A 27,488-nucleotide genomic window follows, 5' to 3' on the forward strand; every position below is an offset into this window, starting at 1 on the left:
GCTTGAGAACTTGACTTTGACTTTGAGAGAAGACGAAGAACTTTGTGAGCTGTGCTCTGATCATGCACTCAAGATGAGATTACTGACCTGTCCCTGGACAAGTTCTGGATTTCTGCTATTCATAGGAAATCAGTGAACATTTAGCTGCAGTTTTCAACTTCTTGCATGTGTCAGCAAGAGTTTTCTTGTTTAACAAGCATCAGGAACAAGGATATAAATAGTCTCATTTCAGTTGAAAGTGAAATACTTGTGTGTTTATCTCATGTTTGACCCAGAATTGAGTATTTGTGCAGCAAAAAAACAAGCACAGGTTTTTACATATTAGGCCTATATTTGAACCTGATCACGTCACTTAGTAAGAAAGCGTTTTTTCAAAGTCTTGTATAAAAATGTGTCTGAGGTGATATTTTTATTAACATTGTTTTGGCTTATGGTTTTTAGTAACTTTACTATTCAACACTATCAATAATTTTGCATGTTGCAAATAGCATTAATTAAAATCAATTTACAACCTTTATTTAAATTTATATCTACCAAGCCTACCTTTTAGAAAAATTCAATCCCATCTTGGGTTAAGCCAGTCATTTAACAGACATTTATTATTTTTCCCTTATGAGTTTTTCAAATTTATGAAAGAGAAGGAAGGAGATGAATTTCAAGAAAGGTAAGCTAAGCTTAACTACCTGTTTTTTCCCGAAAAGATTGGCTAAAAATTCATTCTCCACTCAAAAGAGCATTGACAATTATTTTTGGATTATTATATCTAAAACTTACTGATCACACAAACATACCATGAGCTGCAGATATAATAATTTTTATGCAGGAGTTCCCTGAGACTTGAAAATTATTTCAAGAATTCCTCCAGGGCAAAAAGGTTGACAAAGGCTTCTCTAGTCCCAACACTGGCTTCATCAGTCACCTCAAGACCTCAACAAATAGAATATATGCAAATCCTAAAGCAGACTGTAAAGATGATTTTCATCAATGTCAAATCAGGCATCACCAAAACAAAGCAACAAAAAAAAAATCAATACCTTAAGATGTACTCAGTTTAAGAAATTACTACCGTAGTTTGATCCCAGTTACTAGATCTGGAAGGCACATTGTGTGTAGACAGCAGAGGTCAGCTACTTCCTGAGCTCACAGATACTGTGTTTTTCATGCACTGCCCACTGGGAAGCACACTACCATTTTATAAAGTGATCACTCCATGTCTGTCACACAGCCTAGAAAGAAAGTGGATGGTGAAGGTTTGCTGAAGAGAGGAAACAATGGTGAATGGTGATCCCATAACCCATTAGTGTGACCCAACCGGACCACCTCATGACTCGGCCACTGCCTCACCAAACATCATGGCCACAGTTCAGAAGTCTGTCTGCATAATGTAGCAAGTTAAAATTAAGACCATAAGATATAGGAGCAGAAGTAAGCCATTCGGCCTATCAAGTCTGCTCCACCATTCAATCATGGGTTGATCCAATTCTTCTGGTCATCCCCACTCCCCTGCCTTCTCCCCATACCCTTTGATGCCTGGCTAATCAAGAACCTATCTATCTCTGCCTTAAATGCACCCAATGGCTTGGCCTCCACAGCCACTCATGGCATCAAATTCCACAGATTTACCACCCTCTGACTAAAGTAATTTCTCCACATCTCTGTTCTAAATGGACATCCTTCAATCCTGAAGTTGTGCCCTCTTGTCATAGACTCCCCTACCATGGAAAATAACTTTGCCATATCTAATCTATTCAGGCCTTTTAACATTCGGAATATTTCTATGAGATCCCCCCCTCATTCTCCTGAACTCCAGGGAATACAGCCCAAGAGTTGCCAGGTGTTCCTCATAGGCTAAGTCTTTCATTCTTGAAATCATTCTCATGAATCTTCTCTGAACCTCTCCAACATCAGTATATCCTTTCTAAAATAAGAGGCCCAAAACTGCACACAATACTCCAAGTGTGGTCTCACGAGTGCCTTATAGTGCCTCAACATCACACCTCTGCTCTTATATTCTATACTTCTAGAAATGAATGCCAACATTGCATTCACCTTCTTCACCCCCGACTCAACTTGGAGGTTAATCTTTAGGGTATCTGACACAAGGACTCCCAAGTCTCTTTGCATCTCTGCATTTTGAATTCTCTGCCCATCTAAATAATAGTCTGCCCGCTTACTTCTTCCACCAAAGTGCATGACCATACACTTTCCAACATTGTATTTGCCACTTCTTTGCCCATTCCGCTAAACTATCTAAGTCTCTCTGCAGACTCTCTGTTTCCTCAACACCACCCGCTCCTCTATCTATCTTTGTATCATCGGAAAATTTAGCCACAAATCCGTTAATCCCATAGTCATACATCATAAATACAGCGGTCCCAACACCAACCCCTGTGGAACTCCACTGGTAACCGGCAGCCAACCAGAATAGAATCCCTTTATTCCCACTCTCTGTTTTCTGCCGATCAGCCAATGCTCTACCCATGCTAGTAACTCCCCTGTGATTCCATGGGCTTTTATCTTGCTAAGTAGCTTCACGTGCAGCACTTTGTCAAAGGCCTTCTGAAAATCCAAGTACACCACATCTAATACATCTCCTTTGTCTATCCTGCTTGTAAATTCCTCAAATAATTGTAGTAGGTTACTGAGGCAGGATTTTCCTTTCAGAAAACCATGCTGGCTTTGGCCTCTCTTGTCACGTGCGTCCAGGTACTCCGTAATCTCATCCCTAAACAATCGATTCCAACAACCTCCCAACCACTGATGTCACACTAACAGGTCTATAGTTTCCTTTCTGTTGATTCCCACCCTTTTTAAACAGTGGAGTAAAATTTGCAATTTTCCAGTTATCCGGTACAATGCCAGAATCTATTGATTCTTGAAAGATCATTGTTAATGCCTCTGCAATCTCTCCAGCTACTTCCTTCAGAACCTGAGGGTGCATTCCATCAGGCCCAGGAGATGTATCCACCCTCAAACCATTAAACTTCCTGAGCACCTTCTCAGTCATAATTTTCACTGCACAAACTTCACTTCCCTGACACTCCTGAATGTCCAGTACTGTGAAGACCGATGCACAATATACATTCAGTTCCTCTGTCCTCTCTGCATCTCTCATTACAATATCTCCAGCATCATTTTCTATTGGTCCTATATCTACCTTCAATTCTCTTTTACACTTTATATACTTAAAAAAGATTTTAGTATCTTCCTTGATATTAGTCACCAGCTTCATTTCATAATTCATCTTTTCCTTCCTAATGAACTTCTTAGTTTCCTTCTGTAAGTTTTTAAAAGCTTCCCAATCCTCTATCTTCCCACTAGCTTTGGCTTCCTTGTAAGCCCTCTCCTTTGCTTTTATCTTGACTCTGACTTCACTTGTCAGCCACAGTAGTGTCCTTTTTCCATTCAAAAATTTCTTCTTATTTGGAATATAATTGCCTTGCACTTCCCTCATTTTTCGTAGAAACTCCAGCCATTGCTGCTCTGTTGTCCTTCCTGTTAGTGTCCCTTTCCAGTCAACTTCGGCCAGTTCCTTTCCCATGCCATTGTAATTTCCTTTATTCCACTGAAACACTGACACATTGGAATTTAGTTTCTCCTTCTCAAATTTCAAAGTGAACTCGATTATATCATGATCACTGTTCCCTAAAGGTTCCTTAACCTTAAGCTCTCTTATCACCTCCAGATCATTGCACAACACCCAATCCAGCACAGCCAATCCCCTAGTGGGCTCAACAACAAGCTGTTCTAAAAAGCTATCCCTTAGACATTCTACAAATTCTCTTTCTTGAGGCCCAGTACTGCCCTAGTTTTCCCAATCCACTTGCATGTTAAAATCCCCTTCTTATTATGACATTGCCCTTCTGACATGCCTTTTCTATCTCCTGCTGTAATTTGTAATCCACATCCTGGCTGCTGTTTGGAGACCTCTATACAACTGCCATTAGGGTAATTTTACCCTTGTCATTCCTTAACTCAAGGTAGAATTTAAATTAAGCTGAAATTTAAAATTATGTCCCAGGAGAGACCCTCTCATTCACTTGTGGTGTCAATTTTCAGCATTTTTTACTGCTCATCTTAGTGCTAGAGTATACCAAAGATCTCAGGTCTTTTTGTTCCAACTGTTTGATCCAATTTCAGTAGATAATTAAGGGACAAAAGTGCACATATTGATGATATCATCAAATGCTCAAAATATGATGAGAAAATAATACCATTGTTAGGTGTCAATTGCAACACAATAACTGAATAGGATATCAGCATAACCATTTCTAAATAGCTACAGAATGCTTTTTGTGTGATTTACACAAGCAAAAACTGAGTGTTTTCATAATTTAATTTCGATGTTTCTATTACTGTAAAAGTCAATTCTAGCTCTTTGCCAACAGATGTCTTCAGTATTTTCCAAATTGTCTCAAAGTTATTTGATCTTCTCTCCCACCTAAATTGTACATTCAAACTGATTAAACTGCAATAACCACCTCATCTTCCTTACGTGGGAGATCCAACCAACCAGTGGCGTGTTTTCTATTTAACACACACTAACTTCAGTTTTGCCAGGGTTCTTTAATGTTATACTTGGAGAAATGTTACCTTCATGAAAAGGACAGTCGCTCTCCCTTTCTCTCAGAAATTCAGCTCTATCTGTTTGAACCAAGGCTACAATGTTGTGTATTTAAAATGTCAGTAATATTTCAGCAATATTGTAAATATATTATTTGGTCAAGCACTCTTTGTTTAAATATTTCATTCTGATCATATGTATGAAATACATGAATGGGAATCGCCATTTTGTCACCGCATCATAAGTGCATGAAGTTATCTCCCAGCTCCATGTTTCTCTTTTAATTAGTTTTTTAAAAACTTTTTGGAGTTAACATTCTGGGGCTAAGTAATGGTGGCAACTCCTAGACACTCTATTAGTTCATGTGATCCAACGTGAAATGAATTTGGGCAGTCAGGACGGTGTGAGGAACAGAAAAGGATCACTGAACAGACAAGTTAGGATTGAACTTTAAAGAACAGTGTTGTAATGGTTGCAAGAGTTACAAACTTAATTGTCTGTGTTTATTTAACCGGCTTTAGCTTGGGTACCTGAACAGTGAAGGTTTGATTCTCCACCATCACCAATCCATTCTTCTTTATTTTCAAGTTACAAACAAAAATTAGCACAAGTTTAATGAAAGATAGAAATTCAGCTAACAAAAAGTAGGTACTTACATATATTGGCACTTCATGTTCACTTAACTCCATCTCTTCTACATCTGTGTACAGAAAAAGAATTGTTTTTATAACTACACATTCAAATATTTTAGCATCATATTAAATCTAATCTGGCAAAATAAATAATTGTATTGCTGCACAATAATATGAAGAAACAGGTAAGAGTCAATGTTACAGTGCAGTAAAATTGTTAACCTAATAAAGTTACATCATATTATTTCAACATCGTTTAATATGTATAGCACAACGATGTTCATTCCCTTAAGGAGAATGCAGAGAGTAATTTGATTTATAATACATTTAATATGAGTATATTGTAATTCATTTCAAATACCTGCACTTCAATACCCACTTTACAGTGTTAAGACATCTAATCCCCTCAGATTAATGAAACGAAGCCATTTCTCTATCTCTTTAAACTGTATCTCTAATAGTTCTCCGATCACAAAGTTTAGAGCCTGAGCAAATCTGAAGACCCCAATCTCTGTATATTTTTGGACCTATTCTAGTGCAGAATACATTTGAGAATATTTCTTTTTTTGAACTGTCAGATTCAACGTTCCCACACCTACAAAAGCCATTATAAAAAGGATCAGTGTTGTTCCACATTGATTTCAATTAACTAAAATAAATCAAATTTATTCTTTTTCAATTTATTTACGGAACTTTATATATCACATGCAGAGCCAACGTTTACTGCTCATCCCTACTTGCCGCTGTGAATCTGAACTGATGCAATCCTTCTAATGAAGGTACTCTTTCAATGTCATCGGCCACAGATGACTTGGAGGGAAATCTAAAGTTGGTAATGTTCCCATGCATCTGCAGTCTTTGTCCTTCGAAGCGATACAAAGTGCAGAATTTGGAGATCCATTAATACTTTATAAATAGTTCACACTGAAGCCATGGAGTCACTGGTGCAAGAAGTGAGTGTTCAGGTGGTGGATAGGATGCTTATTCATCAGGCTGTTTTGAACTTGATGCTGACAAGGCTTTTTGAATGTTGTGGAGGCCACACATTTCTGAGCAAATGGATATTAATCTGTCAATCTCCTAATGTGCTTAATGTAAACCGTGACAGTAGTAACCGTGACAAATTTACTTCTTCTACTCAGGACAGAATCAATTATAAATGATCCTTTACATATTTAAATAGTCAGCATCTGTCGTGTTACTGGCAGATTCTTCCTCTTCCTTCACTTCTCATCTCACTTTAGATTCTACAGCTTCAGTAATGTTTGTTTTGTACTGGTGTGAAATCTATAACTGTGGACGTACTAATCATCCAAATGACAGTGACACATAGAGAATCTCTTCCCCCCATTGAGAATCCTCTAAAGGCATTCAGTTACTCTTCATAGAGTGCTCGTCTTCACAGAAATGCTCATCTTTACCATTATAGAGACTTCATATTTAATTGCTGCATTGTCTTAGTGAGGAGAAAGAGAACTTTGCAAGGAAAGGTTGAATTTAATTGATTCAACTCCACCTTTCACTGAAACAGATCCTTTTTAATGAATGGGCTTCATGGATTAAATGCTTTCCAAAGAAAAGAGCTATGAAACCTCTAGAAATTTCAGAAATCCAATTACTCAAATTCAACAAGTCATCAGAAACAATTTATCACTTTTATTTTAAAAAAAACAAAAAAATGTTTAGTATAGTATACCCAACACAAAAGGGAAGAGATGGCAAGACAATTAGAAAAAAATCCATAAAGGAGATTCCCAGTAATAAAATATTATTGATGTTCATATTTTCACTTTCGTTCTATTCCATTTAATTATAGAAGCACAGAGTAAAACAGCATGGAAGCACGCCAGCCAGCCCAATTCATCCATGCCAACAATGGTGCCTATCAAGCCAGTACCAGTCACCCATATTTCTGAAACAGAACCAGGTTTATTATCAAAGGTTCATTTTTGTCTTCTCCAGAAAGCCATTAATTACAGAGAGACCACAGATGTTGATGAAAGAAGAGACATCCGTGGAATGGATGTCCACCATCCACCAGCATAGAAAAGAAACAAAACTCACGGATGCTAAAAGCAAAAAACTGCCACAGTAACTGATCCCCTACACATAACGACCCCTGACCCCCTCACCCGCAGAAAACAACAGCGGCAGTAGCACCAGACCCCCAACCTCGCCTCTTACACACAAAAGTGAACAGATCACCCACCCGTTAATTGTCCATAAGAAAAAAAACCACCCAACTACAGAAGGAAACCAAAATAAAGTACGGTCCAATAATCACATAAATCTCAGAATATGAGAACTGACTTTTTGTCTACATATGAGGAGAGCACTCGCACAAACTCAGTCCTTCTATAAAGAGTGACCACTGACCCAAGTCCTAACGCCACCAATCAAGGTCTGAACGACGCTGATCTAGGGTCAAATGCAGCCGACCCAGTGCCAAACACCACCGATCCAGGTCCGAACACACCACTCCAGCTCCTGACCGTCTCCAATAGGAATCATCACTGATCTCCTCTGCATTCACCTCAATCCTTCAGTCTTCCTCACCACTTAGAGATAGAATCGTTCATGGCCCTGCACCTCTTCCATGGTCTTTTCCACGAGTCAGCTTGTGTTTCTGGTCCTTTACGGACCCAGTCTCTGATCTCCATGAGACAGCTCTCCAGACACAGCACAGCGCTGGACCCTTTGATCAAGTTTCAATCTGTACGTCACAGGATCCAGCAGTTTCCACGACACAAGCAAGGCAAAAAAACAAGCAGAAGGCTTAGAAAAAGTGAAATGATTGGACAGATTTGCTATCTGAAAGACGTTGCCCGTGGAATGGTTGTTGGCTGGCACCACCTCAACCACCATCACGGTCTCATATGACATGAAATTTGTTGCTTTGTGGCAGTAGTACAGTGTAATACATAACAAAAGTACAGTACAAATCAATAAATAATGCAAAAAATAATGAATAGTGTTTATGAGTTCATGGGTCTTTCAGAAATCTGATGGCAGAGGATATGAAGCTATTCCTGAATAATTGAGTGTTGGGTTTCAGATTTCTGTAGCCCTTCCTCAATGGTATTAATAGTAACAGATGGCGAGGGTCCTTAATGATAAATGCTGCTTCCTCAAGGTATTCTGTCAATGGTGGGGAGGGCCGTGTTCATGATGCCTGAGTCTACAACCCTCTGCAGCATGTTGTGATCCTGTGCATTCAGACTTCCTCCATACTAGGCTCTGATTCAACCAGTTGGAGTGTTTTCCATGGTACACCTATAGAAATTTGCTAAGGTCCTTAGTGACATACCAAAGTTCCTGAAGCTCCTATCAAAGTAGAGTCACTGGCATGCCTTCTTAGTGACTGTATCAATGTGCTGGGCCTACGACAAATCCTTGGAGATGCTGACACCCAGGAACCTAAATCTGACCACTCTTTCCACTGTTGATCCTCATCAATGAGGATAAGTGAAGGTTCTCCTGACTTCCCCTCCCTGAATCCCACAATCAATTCCTTAGTCTTGCTGATGCTGACTGTGATGGTGTAACTGTGACACCACTCAGTCAGTCAATCTATCTCACTCACTCTTTGCCATCTGAGATTCTGCCAACAACAGCGGGGTCTTGGGCGTATTTATAGATGGTGTTTGAGTTGTGCCTAGGACATAGTCATGAAGGTAGACATAGCAGAGCAATGGGAAAGCACACATCCTTGAGGTATGCCTGTGTTTGTTGTCAGCAAGGAGATGTTATTACCAATCATACTGACTGTGGTTTCCTAATGAGGAAGTTGATGATGTAGTTGCAGAAGGAAAACAGAAGCCCAGATTCTGAAGCCTGATGATTGATAAACAGTAACCTGATATATGTTTTGTAGTTATCTAGGAACTCTAACACCAAGACGAGAGGCAGAGAGATTGCATCTGCTGGAGACCTCTTTTGGCAGTCGGCAGAGTACAATGGGTCCAGATCCTTTCTGAGACAGGAGCTAACTCTAGTCATGACCAATCTCTTGAAACACTTCATTTCGGCAGATGTGAGTGTTACTGGTTGATAGTCATTAAGGCAGCTCACCTTACACTTGGCCACCACTAAGATTGTTGTCCTTTCCAAGCAGGTGGGAGCCTCAAACCACAGTGAGAGGCTGAAAATATCCTTGAATGCTCCAGCCAACTGATCAGCACAGATTTTTGGAACCTGGCCACATTTGGCCCATATCCCTCTAAACCCCTACAATCCACGGACTTGTCCAAATGTCTGTTAAATGTTGTTATTGTACCTGCCTGAACGACTTTCTGTGCCGTGCATTCAGTATACACACCACTCTCTGCGGGAAGAATTTACTCTTCCTGTCCCTTTGAAATCATTTACCTCGCACCCTAAACCTTAAACCTATGCCCACTAGCTTTCAGTTCCCCTTTCCTGGTCAAAAAAACTGTACATGCTCACCCTATGTGTGCCCTTCATTATTTTATTCACCTCTGTAAGATCACCCCTCCAATCTCCGATGCTCCAAGGAATAAAATGCTAACCTGCCCAACCTCGCCTTCGAGTGCTGGCAACATCCTCATAACTCTTCTTTGCACTCTAATCATATCTTTCCTATAATATGGTCATCAAAATTGTAACAATACTCCAAGTGTGGCCTCATCAAAGTCACACATAACTGTAACATACCGACCAGCTTCTATACACAATGACCTACCTGACGAAAGCCAGTGTGTCAAACAGCATTTTTACAACCCTGTCTAATGGCGGTGGACGGTGGGGTTAGATCTTTATTGTCATTGCTGAGAACAATGAGATTGCAGTGCGACTCCATTCAGTGCAAAACAGCAGACTGACAATTCAATTACTAAAAACACAATGACTGCATTTAAAATAATGGCGAGTTATTTAGAATGGCATCTAAGTTACAACTGAATTAAAAGCAAGCATCTCCAAAATGAAAGGGAACAGTGGCAGCCCCACTCATTGTGACACAAACAAGAGAAAATCTGCAGATGCTGGAAATCCAAAGCAACACACACAAAATACTGGAGGAACTCGGCATCTATGGAAAAGAGTAAACAGTCAACTTGTCGGACCAAGACCCCTTCATCAGGACTCAATCCAGATGAAGGGCTGAATAGATGCTGCTCGCCTCCAGCACTTTTGTGCGTGTTGCTCCCATTCATTGGACACTCTTCAGTAAACAATGCAGTCGGGACCTTACCAGTCCTTATCTGGATATCTGCTCAGTCTCTACTTGATGAAGTCACTCAAGCCAAAGCCAGCAATGACCATCCCACTAGCAGGTGCCTCCTTTCGATTTATTGGTGCACCTTATAATTAGCCAATTGGATTTGCTTCCTCAGACTGCAACTAAAACAATGGCTCTGCTCTCTTCCTCCTCTAAACACACCTGTGTGACGTTCGAAGAGATTCTTCCTCCAGAGCGTAATTATAGAAATTTCAGCCCTTTGAGCTACGCGCACAGCAATCTCCTGATTTAATCCTAGCCTAAGCTCAGGGCAATTTGCAATGACCGATTAACCTACCAACCAATACATCTTTGGACTGTGGGAGGAAACCAGAGCACCCGGAGGAAACCCACACCAGCTCAGGGAGAATGTACAAATTCCTACAGACAGGAGCGGCCTATAGAGTGCTGTGCTAACCACTACGTTACCATGTTGCCCCAAAATACATCCCCATGATTTTTCATCTTCTACCATGTGTTATCAAGATGTCTAAAAAGGCTTTGTTGTGAAAGGCCACTTCTACATGAATGATACATGCTGTCTGCAGGCAGCATGTAGAGGAACATATATTCCAGAAGTGTTGCTTAACCTGACCTTGCAATCCATAAGCTTTGATCATTCACACAGAGGCCAATGCTCCTCATCATCTTTTGCATTTTCTTAAATTATGAATTATGTATTAGGACAGTTAATCCTGGATGACTAATGAGTCCAGGTTCTAATCTTTTTAATATGCTATTAGCCCCGAATGATTACAAAAGTCAAAAGCAAAGACTTGGTGCCCTGTAATGGGAGAATGATGACACTTACCAAAAATAGAGAGATCACATAATGTTGTTCATAGAAAAGCCTCTGCATTCTCAAAATGAAGTATGGGGGTGGGGGGAGGGAAAACAGAAAATTCTAGAAATATTCAGCAAGTCAAGGCAATGTCTCTGTTGACAAAAGCAGGATTGAACTTTCAAAATCATTGAGAGTTTGAAAGCCAAGTGTTTAAACATATTCAAAGCTGAAATGGACAGACAATGAGTTCTGACCTATAGGTGGTGCAAGGCTTATGGGGATTGGCAGGCAAGTGGAACCATTGCCAAGATCAGATTATGATCATACTGAATAACCAATCAGGCTCAGGGGGCTGTGTGGCCTACTTCTGCTTTTATTTGCTTCTTTCATTTCTTATTACATAAAAAGCAGTGAAACCAGAAAGGTCAGATGTTCACTACCAAGTTCCCATGGAGTGCAATCGAAGCTGTTACACAAGAAGGGAGTATTGTAAGGTCAAGCAGCATCAATGGGTGGAGACAGTACTGACATTTCAGGTTCAGGATTCATCCAGACTAAAAAGTGAGAAGACAAGTGTGCTTTAGGTTGCACAGAGAGAAGTGGATAGAATAGAGGAAATAACAATTAATTTTAAACCGACAGTTGGAGACAGAAAAGAAATTTAAAACAAACTTAAACAGAAAAGTACATGTGAGGGTGGGGCTTGTGGAAGATATCCAAAATTGTTATATTTAATATGAAATCTCATGAGCTGTATGGCTGATTCACGTTCTCTGTCCACTATCTAACCTGCTGTGTCCCTGCAGCTTCTGTTTCAGCTTCCTTTTAACCTAATGGAAGAGCCTGGCCCAGAGGTTAAGGGTAAGCAAGTGGTTTTCACTATCACTATTTCTTCTCCATCATTTAGCCATCAGTTGTGCTAGGGCTTACATGCTATAATGAGTTACAAAACCAAGTCAGGCAGCATTGCCAACAAAAGTGATTTCTTCCCAATGAGCTTCATGCATCCTGTTCCCACTTTGAAAGAAGAGGATTGGAATGTCACTGCCCAACCTGACAGCCTACAGTACACCTGAATCAACAGTCACCGTCACAGACACGAGGTCAGTTGTCCGGAGGGTGAACTGAGTAAAGCATCTGGCCCGGATAGAGTCCCTGGCCGTGTTCTCAGATCCTGCGCAGGTTTGCAGAGGAATTTGCAGACATTTTTAACCTACACCGCTTCAATTTGAAGTTCCCACCTGGCTTCAAGAAGACCACTGTCATCCAAGTACCTAAACAAAACAAGGTAATGTGCATGACCCAGTGGCTCTGACATCCACCGTCATGAAGTGTTTCGAGAGGCTGGTCATGGCATATATCATCTGCAACCTCCCAGCCAACCTCAACCTACTGAAATTCCCTTACCACCAAAAAAGGTCTACTGCAGATGATTTCTCCCTGACCCTGCACTCATCTCTGGAACATCTGGACAGTAAAAACACCTATGTTAGACTATTGTTTATTGACTACAGTTCCACCTCCTATGCTGCAATTTCAAGCAAATTCATCTCCAAACTCCTGGACTTTGGACGCAACACTTCCCATTGCAACTGGATCCTGGATCCTTGACTTTCTGACCAACAGACCACAATCAGTCACGACAGGCAACTTTGAATTAAAATTTTGAATTAAAATTTCTATTTCATTAGGCTTTGGCATTAACATTGTTTGACCCAGTTTATCTCTTAAATAAGCCCTTAATTGAAAGTAACAGAAAAGAGTGTTGTTTGATATTTTATATTTAGTCTTTAGTTGATCAAACGACATCAATATACCTTCTTCAAAACAGTCACCTATATATCTAATCCCTTTTTGAAACCAGTTATATAAAACTTGGTTATCCATTGTAAAAGGAATGAGTCTATTTTGAATTAGGGTTCTCTTTGCTAATAAAGATTTCTTTATCTCATCATCAACATTTATCTTATTCCATAAATCAATCAAATGTTTTAATACAAGAGATTCTTACTTTTCCCGTATCCATTTGGATTCCCATTTATATATAAAATCTTCTGGTATATTTTCTCCTATCTTATCTAACTCTATTCTAATCCATGCCAGTTTATCTTCATCAAAAAAAGATGCAATAAATCTAAGTTGATTTGCTTTATAATAATTCTTAAAATTTGGGAGTTGTAACCCTCCTAGGTCAAATTTACATGTCAATTTTTCCAGCGGTATTCTTGATATCTTACCTTTCCAAAGAAACTTCCTCACACATTTATTCAACTCTTGAAAAAACTTCTGCGGCAGTTGTATTGGTAATGTTTGGAATAAATATTGTAATCTAGGAAATACATTCATTTTTACAGCATTAACTCTACCCATTAATGTTATTGGTAACATCATCCATTTATCAAGATCCTCTTGAATTTTTTTCAATAATAGCAAATAATTTAATTTATATAAATTCTTTATATCATTATCCACTCTTATATCTAAATATTTTATACCATTTATCGGCCATCTAAATTGAGTTACTAATCGATATTGACTATAATCTCCTTTAGTAAGGGGTAAAATTTCACTTTTATCCCAGTTTACTTTATACCCTGATATTTTCCCATATTCTTCCAATCTAAAAGATAGTTTATGCAACAAATGCAATGGGTTTGTTAGATAAATCAGAACATCATCAGCAAATAAATTAATCTTATATTCCTCCTGGTTAACTCTGAAGCCCACAATATCTGAATCGGTTCTAATTAATTCAGCTAATGGCTCTATCGCCAATACAAATAGAGCAGGTGATAATGGACAGCCTTGTCTAGTTGACCTTGTTAACTGGAATGATGTTGAAATCTGACCATTTGTCACTACTGTAGCTTTGGGACTAGTATTTAAGGTTTTAATCCATTGTATAAAAGATTTTCTTAACCCATATTTTTCCAATACCTTAAATAAAAAGTCCCATTCCAATCTATCAAATGCTTTTTCTGCATCCAAAGCAATTGCCACACTCATTTCCTCCTTTTCTGCCAAATGAATTATGCTAAGTAACCGAGTTACATTATCCACCGATTGTCTATTTTTAATAAAGCCTGTTTGATCCATATGTATTAATTTTGGTATATATTTAGATAATCTATTAGATAAAATTTTTGCTATTATTTTATAATCCGTATTCAACAAAGAGATAGCCTATATGATGTTGGTTTTAAAGGATCTCTATCTTTTTTTGGCAATACTATTAAGATCGCTTTCGAAAAAGATTGTGGAAGTTTATGTGTTCTTTCTGCTTGATATATTAACTTCATAAAGGGAGGGATTAATAAATCTTTAAATTTTTTATAAAATTCAGGTGGAAAACCGTCTTCTCCTGGAGATTTATTACTCTGGAGTGATCCTAGAGCTTCTTCAACCTCTTTTAATGTAAAAGGCATATCTAATCTTTTCTGTTATTCCAAATTCAATTTTGGAAGAGTTATTTGTGATAAAAAAATTTCTATCTCAGCAACCTCATTTTGTGATTCCGATTGATATAATTCAGAATACAAATTTTTAGAGGTTTTATTAATTTCTAAAGGTTTATAAGTAATTTTATTTGCACTTGTTCTAATTGCATTTATTGTTTTGGAAGCCTGTTCTGTTTTCAAATGCCAAGCAAGAATCTTGTGTGATCTTTCACCTAATTCATAATATCTCTGTTTAGTTCTCATAATTGCTTTTTCTGTTCGGTATGTCTAGAGCGTATTGTATTGTAACTTCTTATTGACAAGTTGTCTTCGTTTTTCTTCTGTCATATATCTTTGAGATTCTTTTTCTAATTTTGTAATCTCTTTTTCTAATTGATCTATTTCTACCATATATTCCTTCTTAATTTTAGAAGTATAACTTATTATCTGGCCCCTCAAATATGCTTTCATCGCTTCCCATAATATAAATTTAATGTGAGTTTGTATCCAAAAAAATTGGATCTGTTTTTCCATAAAATCACAAAAATCTTGATGTTTTAATAAAATTGAATTAAATCTCCATCTGTAAATCAATTCCTCCTTATCCATCATTATCATTGTCATTATCAAGGGGGAATGATCTGACAGTATTCTCGCTTTATATTCCACACTTTTCACTCTAGCCTGAATATTCATTGATAATAGAAAAAAATCAATCCTTGAATAAGTTTTATGTCTATTTGAATAAAATGAATAATCTCTTTCTCTTGGATTAATTCTTCTCCATATATCAATCAAATTTAAGTCTTTCATCAATGATAAAGTTAGCTTTATTACCTTTGATTTTGTAACAATCTTAGTTGACCTATCTAGAACTGGGTCTAGACAAAAGTTAAAGTCTCCACCTATTAATATTTTATCGTGTGCATCGGCCAAATTCAAAAAAGCTTCTTGTATGAATTTTGCATCATTTTCATTTGGTGCATAAATATTCATAAGAGTCCATAATTCCGAAAAGATTTGACAATGTATAATCACATATCTCCCCGCAGAATCAATTAGTACATTTTGTATTTTAATTAGTAAGGTTTTATTAACCAAAATTGCAACTCCCCTCGCCTTTGAATTAAATGAAGCTGCAATAACACTTCCAACCCAATCTCTCTTTCATTTCTGATGTTCTATCTCTGTTAAATGTATTTCCTGCAAAAAAGCTATATCTACTTTCATTTTCTTAATACATGTTAAAACTCTTTTTCTTTTCACCGGTCCATTAAGCCCATTAACATTAAAACTTAAAAAATTGAGTAAATTAGTCATTTCATAATACCTTGGGGAATCTCTTTAAAATTCTCCATGTTGCTCTGTGTCTCCCCCCCCCCACCCCCCAACCATCCAGGCAAAAAAAGAAAAATAAACGATAGATAGTAAAGAAAAAGATAAAATACCCCCTTACTAATGTTGTGAATGAATAGAAACACAACATTACCCCCCCCCCCTCCATTTTACGGGTCATGGCAATTGCCATGATTACACACGTGAATCCCGCAGCAATCGATCAGAAGCTCCTCCAGCTCCCCCGTAACAAAAAAAGATATATATGTGAAGAAAAAAAATTAATATCTCTACTCCCAGTTAATATTCCTCAATTTTTTTTTAAATCTTTCTCCCCTTCTATCATATACTTAAAGTATATTTGTATATTCTTCTACTCTTAAATATACATCAAATCCAATCCCTATCTCAGTCTTCATCTTTAATCCATTTCACTTCCATAATTCTTTACCGCGTCTCGCAAATATTAGGAAGTTCTTGTACAAACTCCTCCGCTTTCCAATGATCAGTAAAAAATCTTTCTTCGTCATCCAAAAAAATTATCAGTGTTGCCGGGTAGCTCAGTATAAATTTATATCCCTTTTCCAATAAGATTCTTTTCACTGGGTTAAATTCCTTCCTCCTCTTCAAAAGGTCGTAACTTATATCAGGATAGAAAAGAACTCTTTTCCCTTCTATCATCAATGGCCCATTTCTCTTTCTGGCACCTTGAGCAGCTGCCTTCAAGATCTTTTCTTTATCTTGATATCTTAAGCATTTTATCAAGATTGATCGTGGATTTTGATCTTGTTGGGGCTTTGGTCTTAAAGCTCTATGAGCCCTTTCGATTTCAATTAACTGACTTCCCTCTTCCATTTCCAAGATTTCCGGGATCCATTTCTGAAAGAATTTTATTGGATCTTCTCCCTCTATACCTTCTTTAAGACCAACAATCTTAATATTGTTTCGTCTGCTAAAATTTTCAAGCACATCTACTTTTTCCAACAACCGTTTTCTTTCTGATGTCCAGGCAAGGATATTATCTTCCATCTTGTCCACTCTTTCAGTGCTGTCTCCCGGTTTCTCTTCCAACTTTTTAACTTTCTTATCCGTTTTCTTTTGTTTTTCCACCACCTTATCAAGCATAATCTTCATATTTTTAATATCTATTTTTATTACTTTTAATGCTTTTAATTCATGCATTATTTGTATCAGGGCTTTTCTTACGTCTCCAGAAAGTCTTCCACCTTTAATTTCTTCCTGTTCTTCTTCTCCATCTATTTCCCCATCTGTGTTTTCCAGAGAGTCTGATTCTACTTCCAGTTCACTTTCACTTTCAGTCGCAGCTGGAACTTGTAGTTTCATTTGCACCTGTTTGCACATACCCGTTTCTTCACACATGTGCAGTTCCTGCTGTTTCTTCGTAGAGACCGTTGATGCTGCCGCAGTTTCCTGTTCTGCATCGTCGGAGGTGACATGTACTTCGCCGGGAAGAGGTCCAACTTGAGTATGAGGTTCCGTCATAATGGCCGGGCCTCTTTCTTTGCCAACTCGCGCTGTCTTCAAAGTAGTAGTTCTCTTCTGTTTCTGTTTAGGAGACATATCTAAAGATAGTCCTGAGTTGTTTATAAGTAGTTTTTAGAAAGTATTTATTAACTCTTCTTCACTTAAACTTTATTTTACTAGTTTTTACGGGAGAGCTAGATTTCCACGTCTTGATCCTACGTCATCACGTGACATCCCCCCCCCCCATATGTTTTCAGATGATAACACCACGGTACCGTATCTCGAAAAACAGTGAGTCATAGTACTGGAAGACGATATTTGAGCCTATTGACACAGTGTCATGACAACAGCTTTTCCCTCTACGTCAGCAAAACAAAAGTCATTGACTTCAGGAAGAGGGTTGGTGCACATTCTCCTGTCTACATCAACACTGCTAAGTTCCTAGGAATGATCATCACCAATATCGTGTCCTGGTCAAACCAGGTTGGTGCCAAGGCCTCTACTTCCTCGGGAAACTAAATAAATTTGACATGTCTCAGCCTCACCACTTTCTAATTGGTGCACCATAAGTCTCAAAGTTACATTTAATGTCAGAGAAATGTATACAATATACATCCTGAAATGCTTTTTCTTCGCAAACATCCACGAAAATAGAGGAGAATCCCAAAGAACGAACGACAGTTAAATGTTAGAACCCTGAAGTCCCCCCCCCCAGCTCCCCTCCCTCCCACATGTAAGCGGCAGCAAGCAACGATCCCCCCCATGGCAAAAAAAAGCATCAGCACCCATCACCGAGCACTTAAGCGTGCGTGCAGCAAAAGCAACAGCAAAGACACAGACTTGCAGTACTCCAAAGACTAATTGTTCACCCGGTATTTGACATGCCACAGGCTCTCTCTCTCTCCCTAATAAGGGAGGAAGAGATGTCTCCGTTTCACATAGGAAACACCCTATTCAAAAGCATCACAATTTGGTTTGCCAACTGCTCTGCCCATGACCACAGGAAACTGCGGAGAGTTGTGGATACAGCTCAAAGCACCAAAACCTTCATCCCCTCCAAAATTCTACCTACACTTCTCAAAGGCACTTTGGTAATGCAGCCAGCAATATCAATGACATCACCCACCCTAGACATTCTCTCTTCTCCCTCCTCCCATCAAGCAGAAGTTACAAAAGCCTGAAATCCTGGTGCCGAAGAAAAGCAAGGTGGCATGCCTGAATGACTATCGACCTGTGGCTCTGACATCAATTGCTATGAAGTGCTTCGAGCAATTGGTTATGGCACACATCAACCATAACCTACCGGTCAACCTCGACGCTTTGCAATTCGCCTACCGGAACAACTGGTCAACAGGAGATGCCATCTCTCTGGCACTACATTCCTCCTTAGAACACCTGAAGAATAAAGACACATATGTAAGGCTCCTTTTCATTGACTACAACTCTGCCTTTAATACCATCATTCCAAATAAACTGATTCCTAAGCTCCGGAACCTGGGTCTTAGCACTCAGATCTGCAGCTGGATCTTCAACTTCCTCACAGACAGGACCCAGGCTGTAAAGATAGGGGACAAGCTCTCCTCTACAATCACTCTGAGCACCGGAGCCCCACAAGGCTGTGTACTCAGCCCCCAGCTGTACTCACTGTACACCCATTATTGTGTAGCCAAGTTTCCATCGAATTCAATATACAAGTTTGCTGATGAAACCACAATTGTAGGCCATATCTTGGGTAATGATGAGTCTGATTACAGGGACGAAATTAAGAACCTGGTGGCATGGTGCGAAGACAATAACCTATCCCTCAACATCAGCAAGACAAAGGAATTGGTTGTTGACTTCAGAAGGAGTAGCGGACCGCATGACCCCATCTACGTCGGTGGTGCGCAGGTGGAACAGGTCAAAAGCTTTAAGTTCCTCGGGGTGAATATCACAAATGACCTGACTTGGTCTAACCAAGCAGAGTCCACTGCCAAGAAGGCCCACCAGCCCCTTTACTTCCTGAGAAAGCTTAAGAAATTTGGCCTGTCCCCTAAAACCCTCATTCATTTTTATAGGTGCACCATAGAAAGCATTCTTCTAGGGTGCTTCACAACCTGGTATGGAAGTTGTCCTGTCCAAGACCAGAAGAAGCTGCAGAAAGTCGTGAACATAGCCCAGCACATCACACAAACCTATCTTCTATCCTTGGACTCACTTTACACCACACGCTGATGGAGCAGTGCTGCCAGGATAATCAAGGACACAACCCACACAGTCCCTCTTCCCTCCAGGAGAAGGTTCAGGAGCTTGAAGATTTGCACAGCCAGATTTGGGAACAGCTTCTTTCCAACTGTGATAAGACTGCTGAACGGATCCTGACCCGGATCTGGGCCGTACCTTCCAAATATCCGGACCTGACTTGCACTACCTTAATTTCCCTTTTCTATTTTCTAATTATGATTTATAATTTAAATTTTTATTATATTTACTTCGATTTGTACTTCAGGGAGCGCAAAGCGCAGAATCAACTATCGCTGTGATGATTGTACCCTTTAGTATCAATTGTTTGGTGACAATAAAAGTAAAGTAAATCACATACCATCAGGCTCTACTCTGCTGTTCTAAGAATTTTAATGTTCCCCAGTACAATAAGAATTGACTCTTGACCTCACAATCTATCTTATGACCTTCTACCTTATTGTTTACCTGTTCTGCACTTCCTCTGTAACAGCTTATTCTGCATTCTGTTATTGTTTTAACCTGAATTACCTCAATGCACTGTTTTAATGAATTGATCTGTATAAACGGTATGCAAGGAAGATTTTCATGATCCATGCGACCAATTACTTTAGATGCACAATTCAAAGCAGAAGTGGCAGAATTCTAATCTCAAACAGGAATTTTAACTCACTTTCCTCACTCATAATCAAGAGTCATGAAGCCCGTTGCATTTGCTCCCTTGACAATCCTGGGGACACCAACTAATTCAACAGAGATTAGAAATTGGCACCTTCCCTATTTGTATTGTTTAATCCAGTATCACCAAATCACCAAAGGGCTTCAATGTTTGTTAAAACTCCGATATGATGCTGGTGGTGAAAAATCAAGTGTTCCAGTAGACAAACGAAACAAAGCACTTCTACTGCTTCCTGCAAAGCAGACATATCAAAAGCAAAATACCGCAGCTGATAAAATTCTGAAAGGAAAATGTTCATAAAATTGCTCAGTTCTTAACTTGCTTTCGTTTGATACTTTACCAATCCCAACATATTTGTTACATTTTGAAGCAAATTCAAAATCATTGGAAGCAAAGGATCTGTGCTGTTTGCCTGATTCATAATGCACAGCTCAATTTACTTTTTAACTGAAAACATATGTGCTGTATCACGCATTCATCTTTCTCATGGTGTATTTGCAACTTTCCCTTTGCTGTCCTATATAAACAAATCACCAGAACATTAACACCTTTTGTGTTTGGTGGAATGTTCTACTTTGGTAGCTAACATTAAAGCTATTTGATTCCAATGTGAAGTCAGTTTTTAAAAGTTTCATAAATGATTATTCAGCCAATGGCATAGCTCAAAGTCTAACCCAAAAATTGGCAAATAAAAACAAGACATTATATAAGGCAATGACCTTGTTTGAATGCCAAAAATCATGAGATGAAAACCAAGCACATTTCCCAAAAAACAAGTTCAAAATTGTTTTTCTATAAACAAAGACTTTGCTGCTGTAATACTTCTTCCTGGAGCCAAATGAAAACTTAATTGATCTTTGTGTGCCAGCCTTAAAAGGAACTAAAAGTAACAAACAATAACTGGTTGAATTAAGCAGAACTTTAGACAATGTAATTGGGTGACTTCCTAATCAAATGATCTTTCCCTTTAACTTTAGGAAAGGCATTTGCAATTTGTCCATGTTCACATTTCATGCATTAGTTATTAAAGAATTCAGCACTTTTGAACATTACCATTTTAAAAAGGGGGTTCATCTGGCATTGACTGTTTAGTTCTGTTTTTGCCTCTCAAATTTATACATTGATGTGTCACAGGGCAAGCACCCAGTTCAGGAGAATGCTCCAATATGAAATGAAGGAAAAAATATTTTCACTTTAGATTTAATCCATTTTTACGCAGGAGGATGGGAGTAAAACATCCCATTTTTATACGCCTATATTTAAGCATTCAGCCGAGCAAAAGCTCAGGGCTGCCGAGCACAGCCTTTGCTACTGCTGAGCTTCAGGGCAACTGCACTGTGCAGGTCGACTCCTCACAGAGTCCCAAAGGGCAATGCAAGCTTTCTCCAGTCTCTCAGCTCGCAGTCTGGGAACTCTGCCAGTTCAGCATGAGCTGAGTTAACTGCATGCCAAGAACAATAGTCTCACTGAATTGAATGGGAAGAAATAGCTGGTAGGAGAACTGGAAGAGCACCATTTTATTTGGCTTAATCCACTTAGTTTAAAAGTATTTTATTATGTGTAAAAGTTTTTAAATGACACAACTGATAACCAAGAGACAAGTACTGACCACAGAAGGCTGACTTTTTAAGAGGACATCAAAAGAGGGAAAGGAAGTGTGAAGTTCAGCTGGCTGAGAAGAGGGCCCAGGGAAAACACAAGCCAGTAAATTACTTGTCCTCTTGACCTCCTGTCTTCTTCTGCGTAAGAGACTTCCGTGTCAGAGCAGAGCTCCCGAATCGCACCGGGCAGCCTTCAGTCTGGAATAGTCCACTAAGGTGCAAGGAATCATCCAACAGAAGAACGTCTCTTCATTTGTTTAATGTTTTAGCATTTCTTTTATTTGTAGCAATTCCCCAGTAACTTTGACCATTTGTGAACACCGAAATTATTTGATACTGTGGCAAACAGCCTGAGGGTGGTACCTGTCGTACTATTCCTCTTGATGCTCCAGTCTTTATCACAGTCAGCTCTTGTTATCTTAATGAGATAATAAACTTGTAGGAGAGATGCCTCAGGCGTGCTGACAACTCAGCTAATCTTGTTTACTAGTTTCATTTAAACAGAAATTCACGCTGTTTGCCTCTATTATGAAATATCAAAGGGCAATGAACAACACTGAAAATGAGTTTCTTTGTTCCAGACTCCCAGCAGTCTACACGATACTTATATTGAAATGTGTTTTAATTTGGCAAGGGAAAACATAGTGATCAGCTCCAAGCTTGACAAATGAACACTGTTAGCCTTGATGGATGTTCATAGAGGACCTAAGCAATGGGCCTTTTAGTAGACAGCTGTACCCTGAATCATGTTAGAAAGGAGAACAGAATGGTCAGCAGATTTGCCTTATATCTGATTAATTATTTGTTTATTGAATATGGCTCTGCATTTATAAGCAAATTATATGAAACAGCAGGAAGCTATGTGTTCCACTGTGGCTGTACCAGTTCTTTGGTGCAGTAGCCAACTAACTGCAATTCCTTATTCTCTCCACAAAGTCCTACAAAAAAATGCTCACTGCAAATTGTTTATGTAACAGTGAATGCATTTCAAAAGCACAGTCACTGACTAATAGGTTTTGGACGTCCTAAACATTGAACAGGATCTTTTGTGTTTTGTGATTTTGCATGAATATTTGACAACACTGGAATTATTTAAATACTAAAATATATTTCTACCAAACTATAAGTTCTAATCTTTATTTAACATTTCAGTAATATCTGTAAAATTAATTTAAAATATCTTGGTTTACAATCTGTGACAATTCTTTCATCTATCCAGCTGCTGCTTGTTAAGAAATCCATTGAATTTGAGCAGCCAGAACCGGAAAAGGGGAATTCCCATCCCGGATGTTGTTTTGTGCAGCCACCCCACCTTTAAAGTCGACAACACTGTCCTTGTATCACTGCTGACCACAAATCTGCTTTCTGTAGCAACTGTTTGGCCAGTGACTTAAGCCACACAAAAAGAGTTTGTTGTTAACTTAGAAAACAAGAACAGGAATTGAAGGTTGCTTTGAACATAATAGGCTGGAACTTGCAGGAAATGCCAGCAGTTTGACAGAGCAGCCAGCAAATCCTCCATATTGGATGAAGGGTGGGAACATCTGTATTACACAAAAGTCCCAACTTGTTGGTGAAGCCATGCTCCAGTGGTAAACACATCAAAACCAGCAGTGGGGTGTGAACTTGTTGCAGCTCCCCAGCACTAACCCTACATGGGGCAGAAAGAGCAAATACACTCAACCAAGTAAAGGAAAGAAACAGGGAGAAGTAAATTATATTTTTGAATTCATTGGATTTTTAATGCTTTTCATTATGCAACAGTGGTTTAAAATGTATTTTAAAAGTTTAATCATGTTTCTTTTCCATTTTAAGAAGCTTTTGGATGCTTCTGAACTTCAGATGTACTCAGAAGCAAAAGCCTGAACTGTTTCCTTAGACATTGGAGCCTGCAAGCATGGTTAAGGTGGGGAGCTTTCTCAACCATTTTACTGGCAAATCTTGTTCTGACGCCCACATTAATACATAACATTGCATAAGGCCCTAATGTGATGCAGGGCTTTGCCACTGTGTATCAGGACAGTCCTTTCATTTTCCAGATCTGCCAATACCCACTTGATATTGTCCCCAATTGTTATATGGGTAGAATGGCACCGAATTCTGGTCTAATATATTTGAATACACAAGTCCAGTAATCCCTGTATACAACCCACTGATTCATTTTTCACTGATAGATACTATTCCTTGAAGTGCTTGGTAGAGATTAACGTACCTTCACTGTTAAGGTCTTATACGGGACATTTCCTTCACATCCATTTATGAATAAAGAGGCAAAAAATTACACAGGGAACTGAACATTTACTAGGCATAAACATGAGAAAATCTGCTGATGCTGGAAAACCAAGCAACCCACACAAAATGCTGGAGGAACTCAGCAGGAAAAGAAGCATCATCAGAAATAAATAGATAGTCAACATATTGAGCTAGACATCTTTTTCAGGACTGGAAAGGAAGGGGGAAAACACTAGAATTAAAAAGGTGGGGGAAGGGGAAGGAGGCTGGCTGGAAGGTGACAGGTGAAGACAGATGGGTGGGAAAGGTGAAGAGAAGAAGGAATCTGATAGGAGAGTGGACCATGGGAGAAAGGGAAGGAGGAGGGGACCCAGGGAAGTAATAGGCAGGTAAGAAGATGTAAAAAGTCAGAGTGGGGAATAGAAAAAGGTGGGGGGAGGGTGTTACTTTGTTTACTGGAAGGAGAAATCGATATTCATGCCATCAGGTTGGAGGCTACGCAGATGGAATACAAGGTGTTGCTCCTCTACCCTGAGGGCAGCCTCATCTTGGAACAAGAGGAGGTCATGTACCACGTTGGAATGGGAATGGGAATTAGTATTAAAATATTTAGCCATTAAAAATTCCCATTTGTGGCGGATGGTGCCGAGGTGCTCGACGAAGTGGTCCCCCAAATTTAAATGTCATTTATATTCATCTCCAAATTTGTCTGTACTGACCAGGCATATTGAATCATGATTTAATTATTCCAAAACTACTTACAGAAAGTTCTTGAAAAGCCTAGCAAGATAAAACTGATTTGCCAAGAAATGTTAATACAAGTAATGGCATCTGTTATTACCAGTATATTGTTGTTGGAAGAATCCCAGGTGACGATGATTCTTCCTTCTTCCCCCACCTATACACCTTCCCCCTCACCTTGTTTTACCTATCACTGGCCAGCCTGAACTCCTTCCCCCATCGCTCTCCTGGTTGAGTGGTGCCACAACAAAACTAAAGTTCTGAGTATTGACTTCAGGAAATCATAAGGAAAGCACTAAAGCTTCTTTAGATATTTAGGAGGTTAAGGAGGTACACCCTTGTAACCAAATACTCTAACAAACTTTTACAGAAGAACTGTTGCAAGTGTCCTTACTGGTTGCATCATGGTCTGGTACAGCAGTTCAAATGTGCAGAAACACAAATAGCTACAGAGAGTTGTGGACTCTGCGTAGTACATTCCTCCCCATCGTTAGAATCTACTGGTGGCGACATCTGTCTTCATGGTTCACCACCACCCAGGCCATAGCAGCTCTTCACTGCCACCAAAGGGTGTGGAGGTAAAGGAGTCTGAAGTCTCACACCATCAGGTCCAAGAACTCTTACTTCCCTTCAGCCATTCAGTTCTTGAATCAACCGGCAAAATACTAATCACTCAAGTTTAGCAAAACTATGACCACTTCGATCACTTTTCAGTTAAATAGACTTTTGTTCTAATCACCTTGTTTCTTGTAAAAATCATGTTTATATGTTTTTGGGGAATGCTGATTAAACAATGCTATATAGCTGTGATGCTGCTGTAAGCAAGCTTTTCATTGTATGTGTGAATGTGTATTCGTGCATATGCCAACGAACTTGACTTTGACTTTAACATTGATCCTTAAATCAGCACTAAACAGACAGGCAATTCAAATTCAGTGTGAGGTTCCCCGAGTAGTGATATTCCACAGCATACAAAGACTTTTCCCTGTATGACATCGTGCCGAGTGAGGTTCACAGCAGTGAGATGGCCATGGAGATAGAGAAGATAGGAGTGGCTTTGATGAGGGAAGGGTAAGGAGAGGTGGAGGAAGAGATTCCATAGGGGTGGGAGAGCTGAGCGGGGAGGGGGGAGATTGGCCGGAACAACAGAGAATATTGGGTGGGGAATAGAAGCAAGCATATCCGGATGGGAGGGGAGATACTGGGAACAAATCACCTACAGGGAACCTGTGGTAAACCATGTATATAGGTTGTAACTGGGTTATCTGTCTGGACATGCCTAGACACGCCCCTCTGCTGACTGCTCCTGTGGCTCCTCCCACAGACCCCTGAATAAAGGTGATTGTGTCACTGCTCCTCCCACAGTCCAGGACAGGCATACAGGCATACAGGACACGGATCCATTTCAATGTTAATAAAAGCTTTTCAGTATTTACTCTACTTCCAGTCTTTTGGAGTAATTGATAGTGTGGAGAAAGAAGCCCAGGCTATAGTGGAAGCTATTAGGCACTGGAGGCACTATCTCACTGGCAAAAAGTTCACCTTGCTGACCGACCAGCGCTCAGTCGCATTCATGTTTAGCAACCAACAGCGGGGCAAAATCAAAAATGATAAAATTTTGAGGTGGAGATTCGAACTCTCCACCTACAACTATGACATCATGTACAGGCCTGGGAAACTCAATGAGCCCTCCGATGCTCTATCCCAGGGAACATGTGCCAGCGCACAGATCGACCGGCTATACGCCCTACATGCAGATCTTTGCCACCCGGGGGTTACCCGGCTTTTCCACTTCGTGAAAGCCTGGAACCTGCCTTACTCCCTTGAGGAGATCAGGACGATGACCAGGGACTAACAAGTCTGCGCAGAGTGCAAACCACACTTCTACCGACCTAAAAAGGCACAACTTATCAAGGCCACCTGCCCCTTTGAGTGACTGAGTGTCGACTTTAAGGGCCCCCTTCCCTCCACCGACCGCAATGTGTACTTTCTTAACGTAATCGATGAGTACTCGCGGTTCCCCTTTGCCATCCCCTGCCCCGATACCACTACCACATCAGTCATAAAGGCCCTGCGCAAGCTCTTCACTCTGTTCAGATATCCATGCTATATCCACAGTGACAGAGTGTCCTCATTTATGAGTGATGAGCTGCGCCAATACCTGCTGGCTAGGGGTATTGCAACTAGTAGGACCACGAGCTATAATCCCCGGGGGAATGGACAGGTGGAGAGGGAGAATGCCACGGTGTGGAAGGCCACACTCTTAGCCCTTAGGTCAAAGGGATTGCCGGTCTTTCGCTGGCAGTAGGTCCTTCCCGAGGCACTCCACTCCATCCGCTCCCTGTTATGCACGTCCACCAATGCCACCCCTCATGAGCACTCTTTTCTTTTCCTAGGAAGTCGACCACCAGGACCACCCTACCAACTTGGCTGACGTCCCCAGGGCCAGTGCTGCTCCGGAAACATGCGAGGAGCAATAAATACTCCCCGCTGGTCGAGAGGGTTCACCTACTTCATGTGAACCCCCAGTATGCCTACG

At 39.8% G+C, this 27,488-nt stretch overlaps 1 protein-coding gene across 3 annotated transcripts in view; it reads right to left on the bottom strand.

Moving 5' to 3' along the window:
- arhgef28a (Rho guanine nucleotide exchange factor (GEF) 28a) overlaps positions 1-27,488 on the bottom strand; it is a 385,900-nt gene that overhangs the window by 322,046 nt on the left and 36,366 nt on the right. For all 3 annotated transcript variants that reach the window (XM_073048304.1, XM_073048303.1, XM_073048302.1), the window contains exon 2: positions 5,221-5,264. In XM_073048304.1, coding sequence (XP_072904405.1) covers positions 5,221-5,253 — 33 coding nt within the window. In that variant the 5' untranslated portion in view covers positions 5,254-5,264. The remainder of the gene's footprint in view (positions 1-5,220; positions 5,265-27,488) is intronic.

The sequence above is a fragment of the Hemitrygon akajei genome, chromosome 6 (genome assembly GCF_048418815.1).
Source record: "Hemitrygon akajei chromosome 6, sHemAka1.3, whole genome shotgun sequence".
In the NCBI taxonomy this organism is placed as follows: Eukaryota; Metazoa; Chordata; class Chondrichthyes; order Myliobatiformes; family Dasyatidae; genus Hemitrygon; species Hemitrygon akajei.